The 12,386-nt window shown below is 49.7% G+C and overlaps 1 protein-coding gene across 5 annotated transcripts in view; it reads right to left on the bottom strand.

Moving 5' to 3' along the window:
• FGF12 (fibroblast growth factor 12) overlaps positions 1–12,386 on the bottom strand; it is a 227,724-nt gene that overhangs the window by 93,997 nt on the left and 121,341 nt on the right. Inside the window, exon 1 of one of the 5 annotated variants that reach the window (XM_055723882.1) lies at positions 7,299–8,663. The exons of the other annotated variants lie outside the window; for them this stretch is intronic. Coding sequence (XP_055579857.1) covers positions 7,299–7,497 — 199 coding nt within the window. The 5' untranslated portion in view covers positions 7,498–8,663. Of the gene's footprint in view, positions 1–7,298; positions 8,664–12,386 lie in introns of those variants that run through there. 5 annotated transcript variants of the gene reach the window in all.

The raw sequence follows: 12,386 nt of genomic DNA, 5'->3' as shown, positions 1-12,386 counted from the left end.
TAGCCAGGACATTCTGAAATGAGCATAGGACAGCAGAGGTGTCTGACAGGTGTCAGGGCACATCCAGCTGAATTTTCTCAGCAGCCATGTAAGCTCCAGCAGGGTTTCAGAGTGCCCCAATTCAGTGCTTGGTACAAGCACGCAGTTATTTGTCTATGCTGCAGCGTGGGGGCTGGAAAAGCCAGAGTGGTCTGCCTGAACAGTCGTGTTCCACAGCTCTCTAGAAAGCTGCCTTCTGGTTTACCATTTTAAAAATGTGTCGTAGCTGCTATTTTCAGAGACAGTGCTGTCAGGAAGCTGTATCCCTACCACCCTGATACCACACTGCACAAATTCAGTGTCCACATTGTCTCTTCTCAAAGCACAGATCCCCCTTGAAAAATTATTACAGGAGCCCCTGATAGTGGTGTTTGCTGGGTGAGGGGCATGAAGTGTGTCCATGGCCCTACTGCAGCTTGTAATAGAGATGCAAAGTAAAATCAACCCCTGGAAACACCGAGTTATTTCAGGATTCTGCTATATGTCAGAACAGGGCAAAGGTAAAACAATAGATATGGAAGGTTGCTTTATGATTAAAAAGGATTATCTATTAATATGAAGAATATTGTGTTAGCTAGGGAATAAAGATGAACCATGCATGAAGCAGGAGAAAGAGTATAAAGGGGCCATTCCCTGATAAGACTGCAGTATGTGCAGCCCAGGTACAGAGTAGACAATTTTGGTACAGGTCACTTCACAAGAGACTTCCAAGATTAAGGCACAACAATAATGCAGCCACGGCAAAGATGCTACAACAGCACACAGAGCATATGGAAATTTATGTGTATTTAAAGGTTCGTTCTTTGGAGCTGCATTCCTGACCTGCTGTCTTCTGTACTCTCGGTCACCTTCTGCCAAGCCATAGAGCTTGCAAATATGAAAGGGATGCGAATCTCTTACACGTTTTGCTTGTTAAAATTCTTTCTTTAATTTTAATAATAATAAATCACAGCTTGGCTTCAGCTGTGCGGGAGTAGGAAACTCCTAGAAATAACGTGCACATGACTGTTCAGAGGGATGGATCAAACGGAACGAATGCCAGAGGTATGGAACAAACGCCTACCTGGCCACCATGCTGTTTGGCAGTTCATGGTGTGCTCATTTGGGGAGAAGAAAGAAGGAAAGACAAGCCCAAGCCAGTCTGCACAACATAGTGAGACTCACAATCACGTCTTCTCTCACAGGAGTGAGATTCTTACAGTCTCTTCAGCTCCTGTGGCAGCCCTGCTCTCCGCACTGACCGAGTCAAGCTGTTGATTTTTTTTGTAATAGGTATATGTTAAAATATGCGGTATCTGGTCTACTGAAATTATTCTAAATTCATGCTGAATTCAGAAATGCAAGGAAGAAAGGAAGGAAGAAAGAAAATCTTGTCTTCATTTTGGTATTTTTGGAACTCAAATTTTTTATTTTTTATTTCAAAGCAACATTTCATTTAGAAGTATACCTGAAAGTTAAGGAAAAATACACATATAAAAACCCTCCAAATGAAATTGCACCTTTTCTTTCCCCCCCCCAAAAAAAAGTTATATCAGTCAATGATAAACTGATTTATATGGATCTTTTATTTTGTGGGGAGGGAAAATAATCACTTATGAACCTCTTTTTGCCCTGACTTTTTTATTTGGCTGGTGAAGAAGGAATCAATCATTTGTACTGCTCTAATGGTGAACCTCCTCTGCTGGCTAACAAGTTTCACTGCTCCCACAAGCACAGCTACCCCTGAGGCCATGGGGAGAGAAGATATCCATCGCTCTAGGAGCTTGGATGACTTCCACGGATTTTCTTGGCAACAACCATATCCAGTCCAGAACTAGTCCAAAGTGGCTTACTGACTGACATGCTCACCCACAAGCTGTGTTGCAAAGCGGGCTGGCAGCTGAGTTTTCCATGCTCAGGAGTGAGCTGGGACTCTGCAGTTCTTCCCCAGATTTTACAGCCAGAGAGCTCAGGGTTGCTACCCGACCACCTCCCAGTAACTGAGCACAGGCACACACCGTGACAGTCACCACATCTGCAAGTCACGAACGTGTGTGATACCACCCCCGGGGATCAATTTGATAAAATGAACCCCCTCTGCTGAGCTGTCATGAGCAGGAGGGAGCATTTTCCCCGCTCCTGGCTGTTTTGGCATTCACTAGCACCGGCGGGCGCAGAAGGACCTTACAGAGCTATGGCAGACCTCACCGATGACAGACTGCCCCAGACAAGGAGGATGCACACCCTCAGGGCTGTGCCCCTTCCCCTTGACATGAGGCTCATGTTTGGCTGCCCACTTGGCATGCACACCCTCATCTCAGCTAACACTTTTAAGAGCTCTTGCTGGCCAGACAATGCCAAGATTTCCAGCCATTTCCATTTCCTCCAGCCATTCCTTAGAGGTGGGGCACAGCACCAAATCCTGCAGAGGAGCAGGCAGAAGAATGGGATGGACCCCCCCTTGGCTGGGCACACATCCAGATACTCATACAAACATTATGGAGAAGTGCTGGGAACCTGCTTGAATCCTACTGCAGACATGCAGCTATGTGCTTGCTGAGATAATGCAGCCGGCATTAGGACACTGTAGCAACAGAGGGGCCAAATTCCACAGGTTAGGCAGATATTACAGCTGTTCTGAGACGAACTACTCCATACAAACAGGCAAGGACTCAGACAAATTTAACAGGGAGCTAAAAAGGTGGTTTTTACCCTGAGCTTCAAATATCATTTTCACCCTGCATGAAATCAGAAAGGACTTCAGGATTTAACTCGGGGAATTTAACAGCTTGCAGAGATGACAGACTTCTCAAATATTTTAAATGAATTTCGAAATGAACAAAGACCTTCTGTGTCCTTCAACTAAACTTGCTCTTGTATTTTACTTATACTGCTGCATAAATATCTACATACGTACATTTTAAATTCCAAATCTCCATTTATTATTCAAAATGAGAAACACCACAAAGGGAAAACATGTTTTAATTTACTGCGGTTTTTCTGTGTGTGAGCCGTTTTCTTCACTTGGGAAGAAGCCGTTAGATCTCTTTAAGGAAAAGCATCCTTTCCCTGGAGGAGCACAAAATACATATCAGATGGGGTGGGGGGGATGAAAAAGACAACACAGGATTTTTTTCTTTTTCCTGGGGTAAAAAAAACCTGTTTGAGACTGAGCTTTGCATTCTGAGCTGGAAACTCATCTACAGAAGCAATGCCTGAAGGGATGGAGGCGATGCTACCGAGTGCCTGGCACTGCCTGACCCAAAGCTTCTTGAATTCAAACATGGTTTCCCCAAGTAACACCACCCTGTCAGTGAGCTTCACTCAGATAAAATCTCCACCAACCCCCACAGATACTGTGCCTGATGCTCCAGCCTGTTTCCCTTCATGCAAAGCCCCCAAACACCATAGCTTCAGGGGCTATGGCACGATGGAAGGCCACCTGCACCCCAGCTCTCCAGAGTGAGCTCTGCCTGAGAAGATGGTTGATGAAGCAACGGCCACAGCTTTCACTGACAAGCTGGACCCACCAGCCTAGGGTTGCCAGCCTGTCACAGAACAGCTGAAGAAGGGACATGCCTGGATGCTTTAATTCAGTCACAGAGGGGATGAAACTACTTGGTTCAACCATTTGTTGGCAGAGAAGTCATGTAGAGAGAGCTGCTTTGTCTAGTCTTCCGCATTCAACTCCTGGATCTATCATTCTCTGATGAAGGATCCATCTCTTGAAACTGCACCAAAAAGCCATACCATACAGCAATTTCTTTTGAATCCTCTATCAAGTTACTCTGGTCAGACCAAAATACATAATTTAATCTTTTCTAGCTGTACCTTATACTTACAACCATACAGGTACTGTTCAACATACACATATTCTGCTTGTTATCTGCACAATTGCAGTCAACGACCTGTACTGATTCACAATAATGGGATTAAGCCCATGTGTCCAAATTTTCAGCTTAGTCCACAGCACTCAGCATCCTTATTTGGCCTGTCTTAAACTGATACGTCATCTTAGAGCCAAACACATGCAAGAGATATAAAAGAACATAGAGCGTGCATGAGAGCGCGCTGCCTTTGTCCATTGGAAAGGCAGATGAAACAACTGCTCATTTTACAACATGGTGCTTATTGCAACCACAAATGAGATGTTTCGGCAGTCTGTTTTCCCTAGGAGCTGACAGCTTTGATTACACAAGATGTCCCTGCACGGACCTGGTTCCCCATAGCCTGCCACAACCTGCGACTACTCATGCCCACCGCCGAGTGAGCCTGAACTGCTACTGGGTGCGAATTCTCCCTTCCCATAGGAAAGCAGGAGTATTTCACTCTCCCTTCACAGGCTGCGGAGCGGAGCACAAGGTGCCAACCAGTGCAAAGCAACTCCACTCACGCACATCTTGATGAATATTTTAGTTACAGCACTAAGTCACATATTAAAAACACTTAATTGACCTAAGTTCACGCAGTTACTTTTACAAAAGCAAAGAGTGAAGGGAACATGAACCACCACCAGAGTTATAGTTCTGTAATGGTGCGAGTTGCTACAGCTCCACCGTTGCCGCATCGTAAGCTCACTGGCAGCGGGGGACCCAAAGCGCAGCGTGCTGGAATGAGCATCAGGAATTACATCTCTGTGTCACGTAACTGCTCCATGCCTTGGTCTCGCCTTCTGTAAAATGGGAAGAATCCTCTCCATTTGGTAGAGCTTGTTGAGTACTACAGATGAAAATCGCTCTGTAAATGTGAAGTATTTTGACAGTTACTCCCCATAGCCATAAAACAAGGTCATGTTTAAAAAGGTAAAGATAGCTCTCCTAGCACTGTACCATTTCCAAATGGGATTGTATCCCTTTTGAACATGGATGTTTCTCACGTTCCTTTCACTGACTCGCAAACTACTGAGCCAGCATATCATTAAGTACACATAATCACTGGGGGTGTGGGTCACTGCACAATGTATGCATGTTTCTTTAAACCAGTTTCAATTCATTTGCCTGTCATTCCCTATGCAGAAGAGTGACTACCATGAGTAAGTTATCTGGGCACAATACACTCCCTGAATAAACAAACTCAGCAGCAGCAAACCCAGTGGCATGCTGCCTTCTGAGCAGCATACCTGAGCCCAGGAAGATGTACCACTGAAAGAAATCTCTATTTAAGAGATGGATTTAGGGCACTGAAGCAGACACAGTCCATACTCTGGGAAGTCACTTGATTTTTTTCTCAAAGCAACTTAATTCCTCTACTTCTTTCATTTTATAAAATGAATACAGTACTAGTTACAAGTGATTGACTGACAGCTCTAAAGACTGAACAGCTCTATTTTTACAGCACTGAGTAGCATTGATCCTTCTTCTAAGTCAATAAAAAGCCTTCCCTGAATCACTCTGGTGATTCTGGTAGTCATCGAACACCTTCCTCAGCATGGAAAGTCCATGCAAGTTGAGGGAATTCTTAGCATTCATCAATTCTTCACAGGTATTCAGTGAGACCCAAGGAAGCAGAATTGGACCTGTGCAGCTGGGAGCGCTGTGGCAGGACCAACAAAAAGCCTCACCAACCCCACCCTGCTGTAAAAGTCACTCAAACTTTAATGAGACAAAACATCTTGAAATCTAGGTAACAGGTCTAGACTCTCTAGCCCTTTTAGTCCTTGAGGGACGTCATTCAATAGCAGATGGAGATGAGAAAAAGAGGAATGGGAAAAGATTTCATCAGTGAGACTCCCAGGTCCCACTCGTGATACTGCAAAGAGTGTTTCCTGAGACAAAGTGACCACACTTCTGGGGCAAGAGCCATCTTTTCATCTGGGCTCACAGGTTAACTTATGGGATGGTCCAGCAAGCTACCACTCATCATGCCTTGAGAATAAAAAAAGGAAAAAAAAGGCAACTTTTCCCTTTGAATATTTCAAGCCATGCTATAATTTCAGATATTTTGCATCCTCTTTTGGTTACTGCTTTAAAACAGACCGTTAAGGAGTCTAGTTTTCACAGCCTAAGCTATGCATTGCAAGTCTTGAAGCATTTTGCTAGCTAAATGTAGCCCTTGCCCCACAGCCTGTGGATCAGGGGTGCTAACAGCAATCCAGAGAAATTATTCTTTCTGTTTTGTTGACAACAGTAAGTGGCCCTCTATAGCATGAGGCTTTCCCCCCTGTTTCTTTGTGTTCCTCGCTTAAACACAGGTCACGGACCTCAATCTACAGACCAAAAGAGGAGCCCTCAGCTAGCTCTGACACCTTGCTGGAAGAGTCATGACTAACAGAATTTAGATGTGCAGAAGGAGCTTCATGAAGAGGCTAATCAACAAAAAAAATACTAAGGTATATGGAAAACATGAGAGGATTACACAGGTTGATGGCACATCCCAAGGAGCTGAGTAAACAAGTATCGCTGTTTTTTAACCATGATACTTTAAGGGACATCTGAGAAAAGTACACATTCACAGCATCTTCTCAAACCAATCTGTTTTCCTACCTTAGTAGTGATTTATAGCAAGGAAAAAAATAAAGGAAGAAGTAAAGAACATTTCAACTGAGGGCCTACTCTTGCCATGTACCAAGTTCTCACACCTACCAAGGATGGCTGAGAGCACAAAGCACAGCTCAGAACTGAAACCGTGGGTGGTGGGACTTCATCGTGGAAATGTGAGCAACACGTACACTAAGGCTGAAGTTTTCCACAATGAACCAAGACTGAGCACACACACACACAAAAAGATAAAGAAAGGGGAAAGAAAAGACTACCCTAAAAACCATTTCTAGGTCCTTGCAAGCTCAACATCAGGTGTAACAGTCGCGCAGCTGTCATCTAGAAAGCTTTCCCAGCTAATGAAATGCCCAGTACAACTCTGTTCGTGAAGTAGCAAGCACTTGATGGATCTAGTTATCATATGGCCACAATTCTGATTGATCCTCACTTTATCGATTTCCTTGTCACTATGCAGAAAGTAAGAGGAGACTGCTTAAAAAGCGTATCTATAGGGAGGTGGAAAAATACAATTCTGGGTTAAGCTAGCACTGATGAAGCGGGTGGGTCTCTTCTCCCGGAGGACCCCGCTTTGCTCACGCCTCGGACAGCTGTGGAGGGATGCCGGTGGCAGCTCGGTGCCCACCCAGCCCACCAGCCCGAGATGGAGACCCGCCAGGACCCAGCAGAAAGTTGATCACGGCGCAAGCCTGTCCCCGTCGGTACCCCCCGGGCAGCCCGCCGGCGGGTGCGGGGCTGCCCCACGGCGCCCAGCGGGTCCCCACGGCCCCGGCCCGCCGTACTCACCCGGTCTCCTCCTCACCGGCCTTTTCCTGCCGCTGCAGAAACGCACTTTGCTGAAGACCCCCAGAACGTGCCTCTCGCAGAGGGAGCGCCCGTCCTTGCTGGGGCTGGAGCGGCGCTTGGAGGCGGACACCCGGTCGCTGTTGGACTCCCTCGCCTGCCGCTTCTGCCGGATCAACGAGCTGGCGATAGCCGCTGCCATCGCCGCTCATGGGCCCCCCCGCGCCGCTCCGCTCCGGGGGGCGCCGCCCGGGCGCGCTGGGGCCGAGCCGCCGCCGCGCCCCGCGGGGACGGGGGACGGGGACGCCCCGCTGAACGCGCTGCAGCCCCGAGTCCCGGCGCCGGGGAGGGCTCAGCCGGCCAGGCGGAGCAGGGCGCCCGGGCTAACAACCATGGCTGGCCGCCGGACCCCGTCGCCCATGGGTCTGTCCCCGGGGAGCGCAAATCCCGGCGCGGGCGGCCGTCGGCGAGACCCCCCGGCCGGGCTGGCGGTGCCCCCGCGCCTTGTAAATCCGGGAGGCGGCTGCCCCGCTCGCAAAGGTCCGCTGGCAGCAGCTGTGTCCGGGGGGGGGCGGGGGGGAGCGCGGAGGATCCGCGAGTCCCTGCGGCGCGGTGCCGCTCCGCTCGGGCGCAGGCGGCGGCGCTTCCTCCCGCCGGCCGCCCTCCGGTGAGGGGCCGTGGGATGAGTCAGAGCCCCCCCGGCCCGCGGCCGGCCCCGGCCCCAGCGCGGTTGCTCCGAGGCGCGGCGCGGCAGTGCGCGCACATGGACGCAGCTCCGCTCCGCTCCCGCGGCCGGGCTCAGGGCGAGCCGCGCTGCATTTCTGTTTGCACTCCTCCTCTTCCTCTTCCCCCCCCCTCCCCACTCCGCTCTCAGAGAGGGCGGGAGGGGAAGGAAAAAGCAGCCACGGGAAAAAGCAGCAGGCCAGCAAACGAACAAAAAAGAGGCGATACCATAAAATTAAATTTAAAAAAAAAAAAAAAAAAAAAGAGGCGCCTCGGCCGCGGGTGCGGGCTCACATCGCCGCAGCTCGGCGCCCCGGGCTCACAGCGCCATGGCTGGCGCAGCTCCCCCAGCCCTGCTCGCCGCCTCTGCCCCGGCAGCGGCTCTCCCCGACGGCAGCAACCCACATCGTCCGGCCCGGCGGGAGGCCGCGGAGCGCTCGGCACCGGGGCAGCCCCGGGCCCGGCTGCCGCGGCGGGAACGGCGGCGGGAGGAGCGATGCGAGGTGGGGAGGGGGTGGTGGAGGAGGAGGAAGAGGGCGGGGGGGTGCGGCGGTGGCTGCTGCTGCTGCTCCGTGCGGAGCTCAGGATGCTCCGCGGTGCCGCCCGACGGCTGCGGGGCGAGGAGGAGCCGAGCCGCGCCCGCTGCCCGCCCGCATCCTCCGGCCCGGCCCGGCAGCCGGCGGGGGGGCGAGGCGAGGCGGGGGGAAGGCGAGGGGAGGAGGGGCCGGGGAAGCCCCCCCCGGACGCCCACGCCGCGCGGGGCTGCTGCCAGGGCGACGGGGAGCCCCGCAGCGGCCGGGCGGGTCGGGTCGGTACCGGCCGGGAGCCGGGCTCCGGGCGAATTGCAGCTGCTCCCGCTCGCCCTCCTCTACGCAATCCTACGTGATCGAGGTTTGGATGAGAAAAATCGCGCAGGCACAGCGAGGCAACTGCAGCTCCGCGGCGGCTCTGCCCCTCCGCCCGGGCAGCCCCCGGGCCGCCCGCCGCCCCCGCGGGGAACCGGGCTTCCCCGGCGCCGCAGCCCCGCCCGCCCCCGCCGCAGCCACCCCGGGCACCTCCTCGGGCATCGCGCCGGGTGCCCGAGCACCCAGCCTCAGCCTCCACGGCTTGCCCGGCTCCTCCGTGCAAGCAGAGGCAGGGCGGCAGCCCCCGCGCCCCCGGGGCTGCTCTGGGGGGGGGCGGTCGGTGCCCCGTCTGGGCAGCGTGTCAGCCGCCTGCAGCCCACCGGGCTGGTAGCGCGGCCCCGAGGCAGCCCTCCGGTTTATCAGCGGGTGCTGTGCTCGGGGCAGCCCGCAGGAGCCGGGCGGGCTCCCTTGTACCCCCAGACACAGAACTGCAGCGAGCAACGTTTCAGGTGCAGACGTACAGCTCTGGTTATCCGGATCTGTAGCTGGTGTTGCTGCCCTAAGCATGGGGCTTACCGGATTTCAGGTTCAAGCAACAGCTAACGAGTGTGTGGGCAAGAGGTGATGAGCAAGATACCCCAGGGAGCGTAAAGTGGCCAGAGCTGGGGGAGAGGGGATCTCTGCTGGGAAGGAGACACCTGCCCTAGCATAGCTGGGTATAGGTGGGTACCAGTGGCAGGATGAGACTAATCCAGTCCTGGAGGTGTAGGGGTGAAGCATGTACCTAGCTGAAGAGGACACTTCAGACCAGTTGGTGAGACCCCCTGGGAATTATCAACTTCAGCAAAATCATCTTTGTAACTACTTCATTGCAAGAACTTCAGTGCTGAACTATTTTGATGTATTGGGGGGGTGGGGGGGGGGGGGGGGGGTTGAGGGAAATGCAACTGAAACAACCACCCACCATGTCCATAAAGATTAACTAAGTTCACTCTTAATCCCTATGCATGCCAAAATGAGGTGGAATCAGGTTCTCCAGGAGAGAACAGAGGAGGAAGATACTCAAAACCATTTGGGAGATATAAACATTTGGCTGTTGATCTCTTTTTAACTGCTGCCAACCTTTCTGAGCAGATTTCACTGTCCCAATCAATAAAGATTTTTCTTCCCTTTCCTGTAGCTAAAATGCTTCATATTTTAATTTTTTCTGCCGGATTATTTCACTTGACATCAAAGAATGTTGCAGTACAAGGTACAGGCATGGCCTAAAGAAAGCTGTTTGCAATCAGAGAATCACTGTCTAAACTACCAGTGAATTATCCAAAGCTTCATCTTCAAAGGATGTGAGCAAATCTGATATCTTCACAAGAAAGAGGTTTGCCATTGATATATACTTTTTTGCCTGTAGTCTTCAAATCTCTGGTGGAAGAATGCTGTTTTATCCCCACCACCCCCCATCAGATAAGTTTCAGTTATTTCGACATGCGACTAATTTGTTTTCTTGTACAGCTGTAAACTAGGAGCAGCAGCTCTGCACTTAAAAATGATCCTCATCAGTGATAAAGTTGGTTACAGTATTATTTTTTTCTGGTGATTTGTGGATCTGAAAAGACAGTGCTGTGACTCCAAGAAAAAATGCTTCTCCCAGGTCTCTCTGCTTCTGCAGTGATGGAATTAAATTAAAGCAGAGGTTGTGAAACTGAATATAATGTTGCATTTGCTAGCACATAGGTCTGTATTTATACAGGCTGTACAATTATATATTTATATTTATACAGGCCATATATTATATGTCCAAGGAGTACACAGGATTTGGTTCTGGCACCGGGCACAGCGCCACGAACTCCTGGTGACATTACTGGCATGCTCATCTGCTCTGCACCACTCTGGATCATGCCCCAGCTTCACAAAAATTTCTGAAGAGCCCATGCTTTTATAAATGCCAAGCAAGCCCAGAGTGGTCTTGAGCTGGAAAATTAAAGGCCAACCTCATCGTGTTGCTTCACTGTCATTCTTGCAGGTGAAACGTTACCTTTGGTGGTCGGCCAAGTGAAACGGAAAAGCCTCCACATACTTTGGTCTTTACCAGTGGAAGTTCTCTCCTTCAACTTCCATTTGGGTAAACAGAGCTCAAAACATCTCCCATTTTCAGCTGTTATAGCTGCTCCTCAGAGTGTAGTGCCACTTATACTGCTCCATACGAGCTAGCCCCTGCTGAATCCAGGGGCTGCATTCCTCATTGCCACCAGCAGAAGCTGAATTGTTTTACCAAACTGGGTCAGTATAGCATTTTTCCTTAAGGTGCATAATTCTTGTAAACATATTTCTATTTAATATATTATTATTATATCTGTAATATAGAATTATTAAGGTGATTGTTCTCCCCTGGGCTCCCCCCCTCCCGACCTGCTCTGGAAAGCTGTACAACGCACATGGTGAAGAAGGAAAGACAGAATAGTACTGATTTATAAAATGAACAAGCAAGATGATGTTTTGATCATGTTGGAGAAATATGCCAATGCTCCTCCTGCAGTTCATGGAGAAAGGCCCCATCCTGCACACAGGAGCAGACAGAGGGTCAGACTCCCCATGGCTGTTGGAGAATCCGACTCAAAACACACTTTAAACATCCCCACCCTAAGCTACAGGAGCCTATGCATTAGGCACTCTCTATGGAAGGAGGCCAATATAAACATTTCAAAACACCCTCATTTCCGAGGTTTTGCTCCCTTGATAAACCCACTCTTCTGTCCTCAGTGCTGAGGTTTAAAATGAAGGCCTGGCTGAATTTCAGGGCTTTGGTGGCTTGAACAGAGAAGAGATCTAGAATTGCATTCCCTTACCTTCCTAAACAGAACAATCTATCTAGGTCAAAACGGAGGTTATTGGCATCTTTCCTTAGTGAAGTGCAATAATTCCCGCAGGGTTGCTAACAGAATATCCTGTTTATTTTTCATAGTGCCTTCAAAAGCCATGGGCTGTGTTCTGTAGATTCAGTCATTAGGCATGTCTCTGCTTTACTAATTCTGTACACACAGAGCTAACTACAAATGACAGAAGTGTTATGCAGGTTTTTTTGCTGTTTTATCTGCATAGCTACCGACAGTGCATGCATGAAAGTTAAGGAAGAGATTTAAATTTAATACCCCTTTAAAACGTATATACATATTGCTGTAGTTGAATGGGAAAAAGAAAGACACCTATCTTTGTCCAATAATTGTGAATGGCCTAATTCACCATTTTCCAGCAGCATAGCAACAAATCTCTTCCAATAGGAAGACACTGTTGAGTTTGAAAGTCTGCATGCAGACACCTCTTAAGAATTGTACCCAATTTTCATGCTGTGTAAATTACATCTAAAATGTGCATTGCCAGGGCTGCTTATTAAGCAGAATTAAGCCCATATCCATGTTTTATTAACTTTATTCTTTACAAGGTAGCCCCTTATTGCATGTCTAGCATAATTAAAAATCACGCAGCCTAGGCATTCCCCAGTTTCTCTGCGTGGGTGGACTTAAAAAAA

The sequence above is a fragment of the Falco cherrug genome, chromosome 11 (assembly GCF_023634085.1).
Source record: "Falco cherrug isolate bFalChe1 chromosome 11, bFalChe1.pri, whole genome shotgun sequence".
NCBI lineage: Eukaryota > Metazoa > Chordata > Aves > Falconiformes > Falconidae > Falco > Falco cherrug.
The sequence above is the reverse complement of the archived record's forward strand: the minus strand, read 5'-3'. Positions and strand labels throughout refer to the sequence as shown.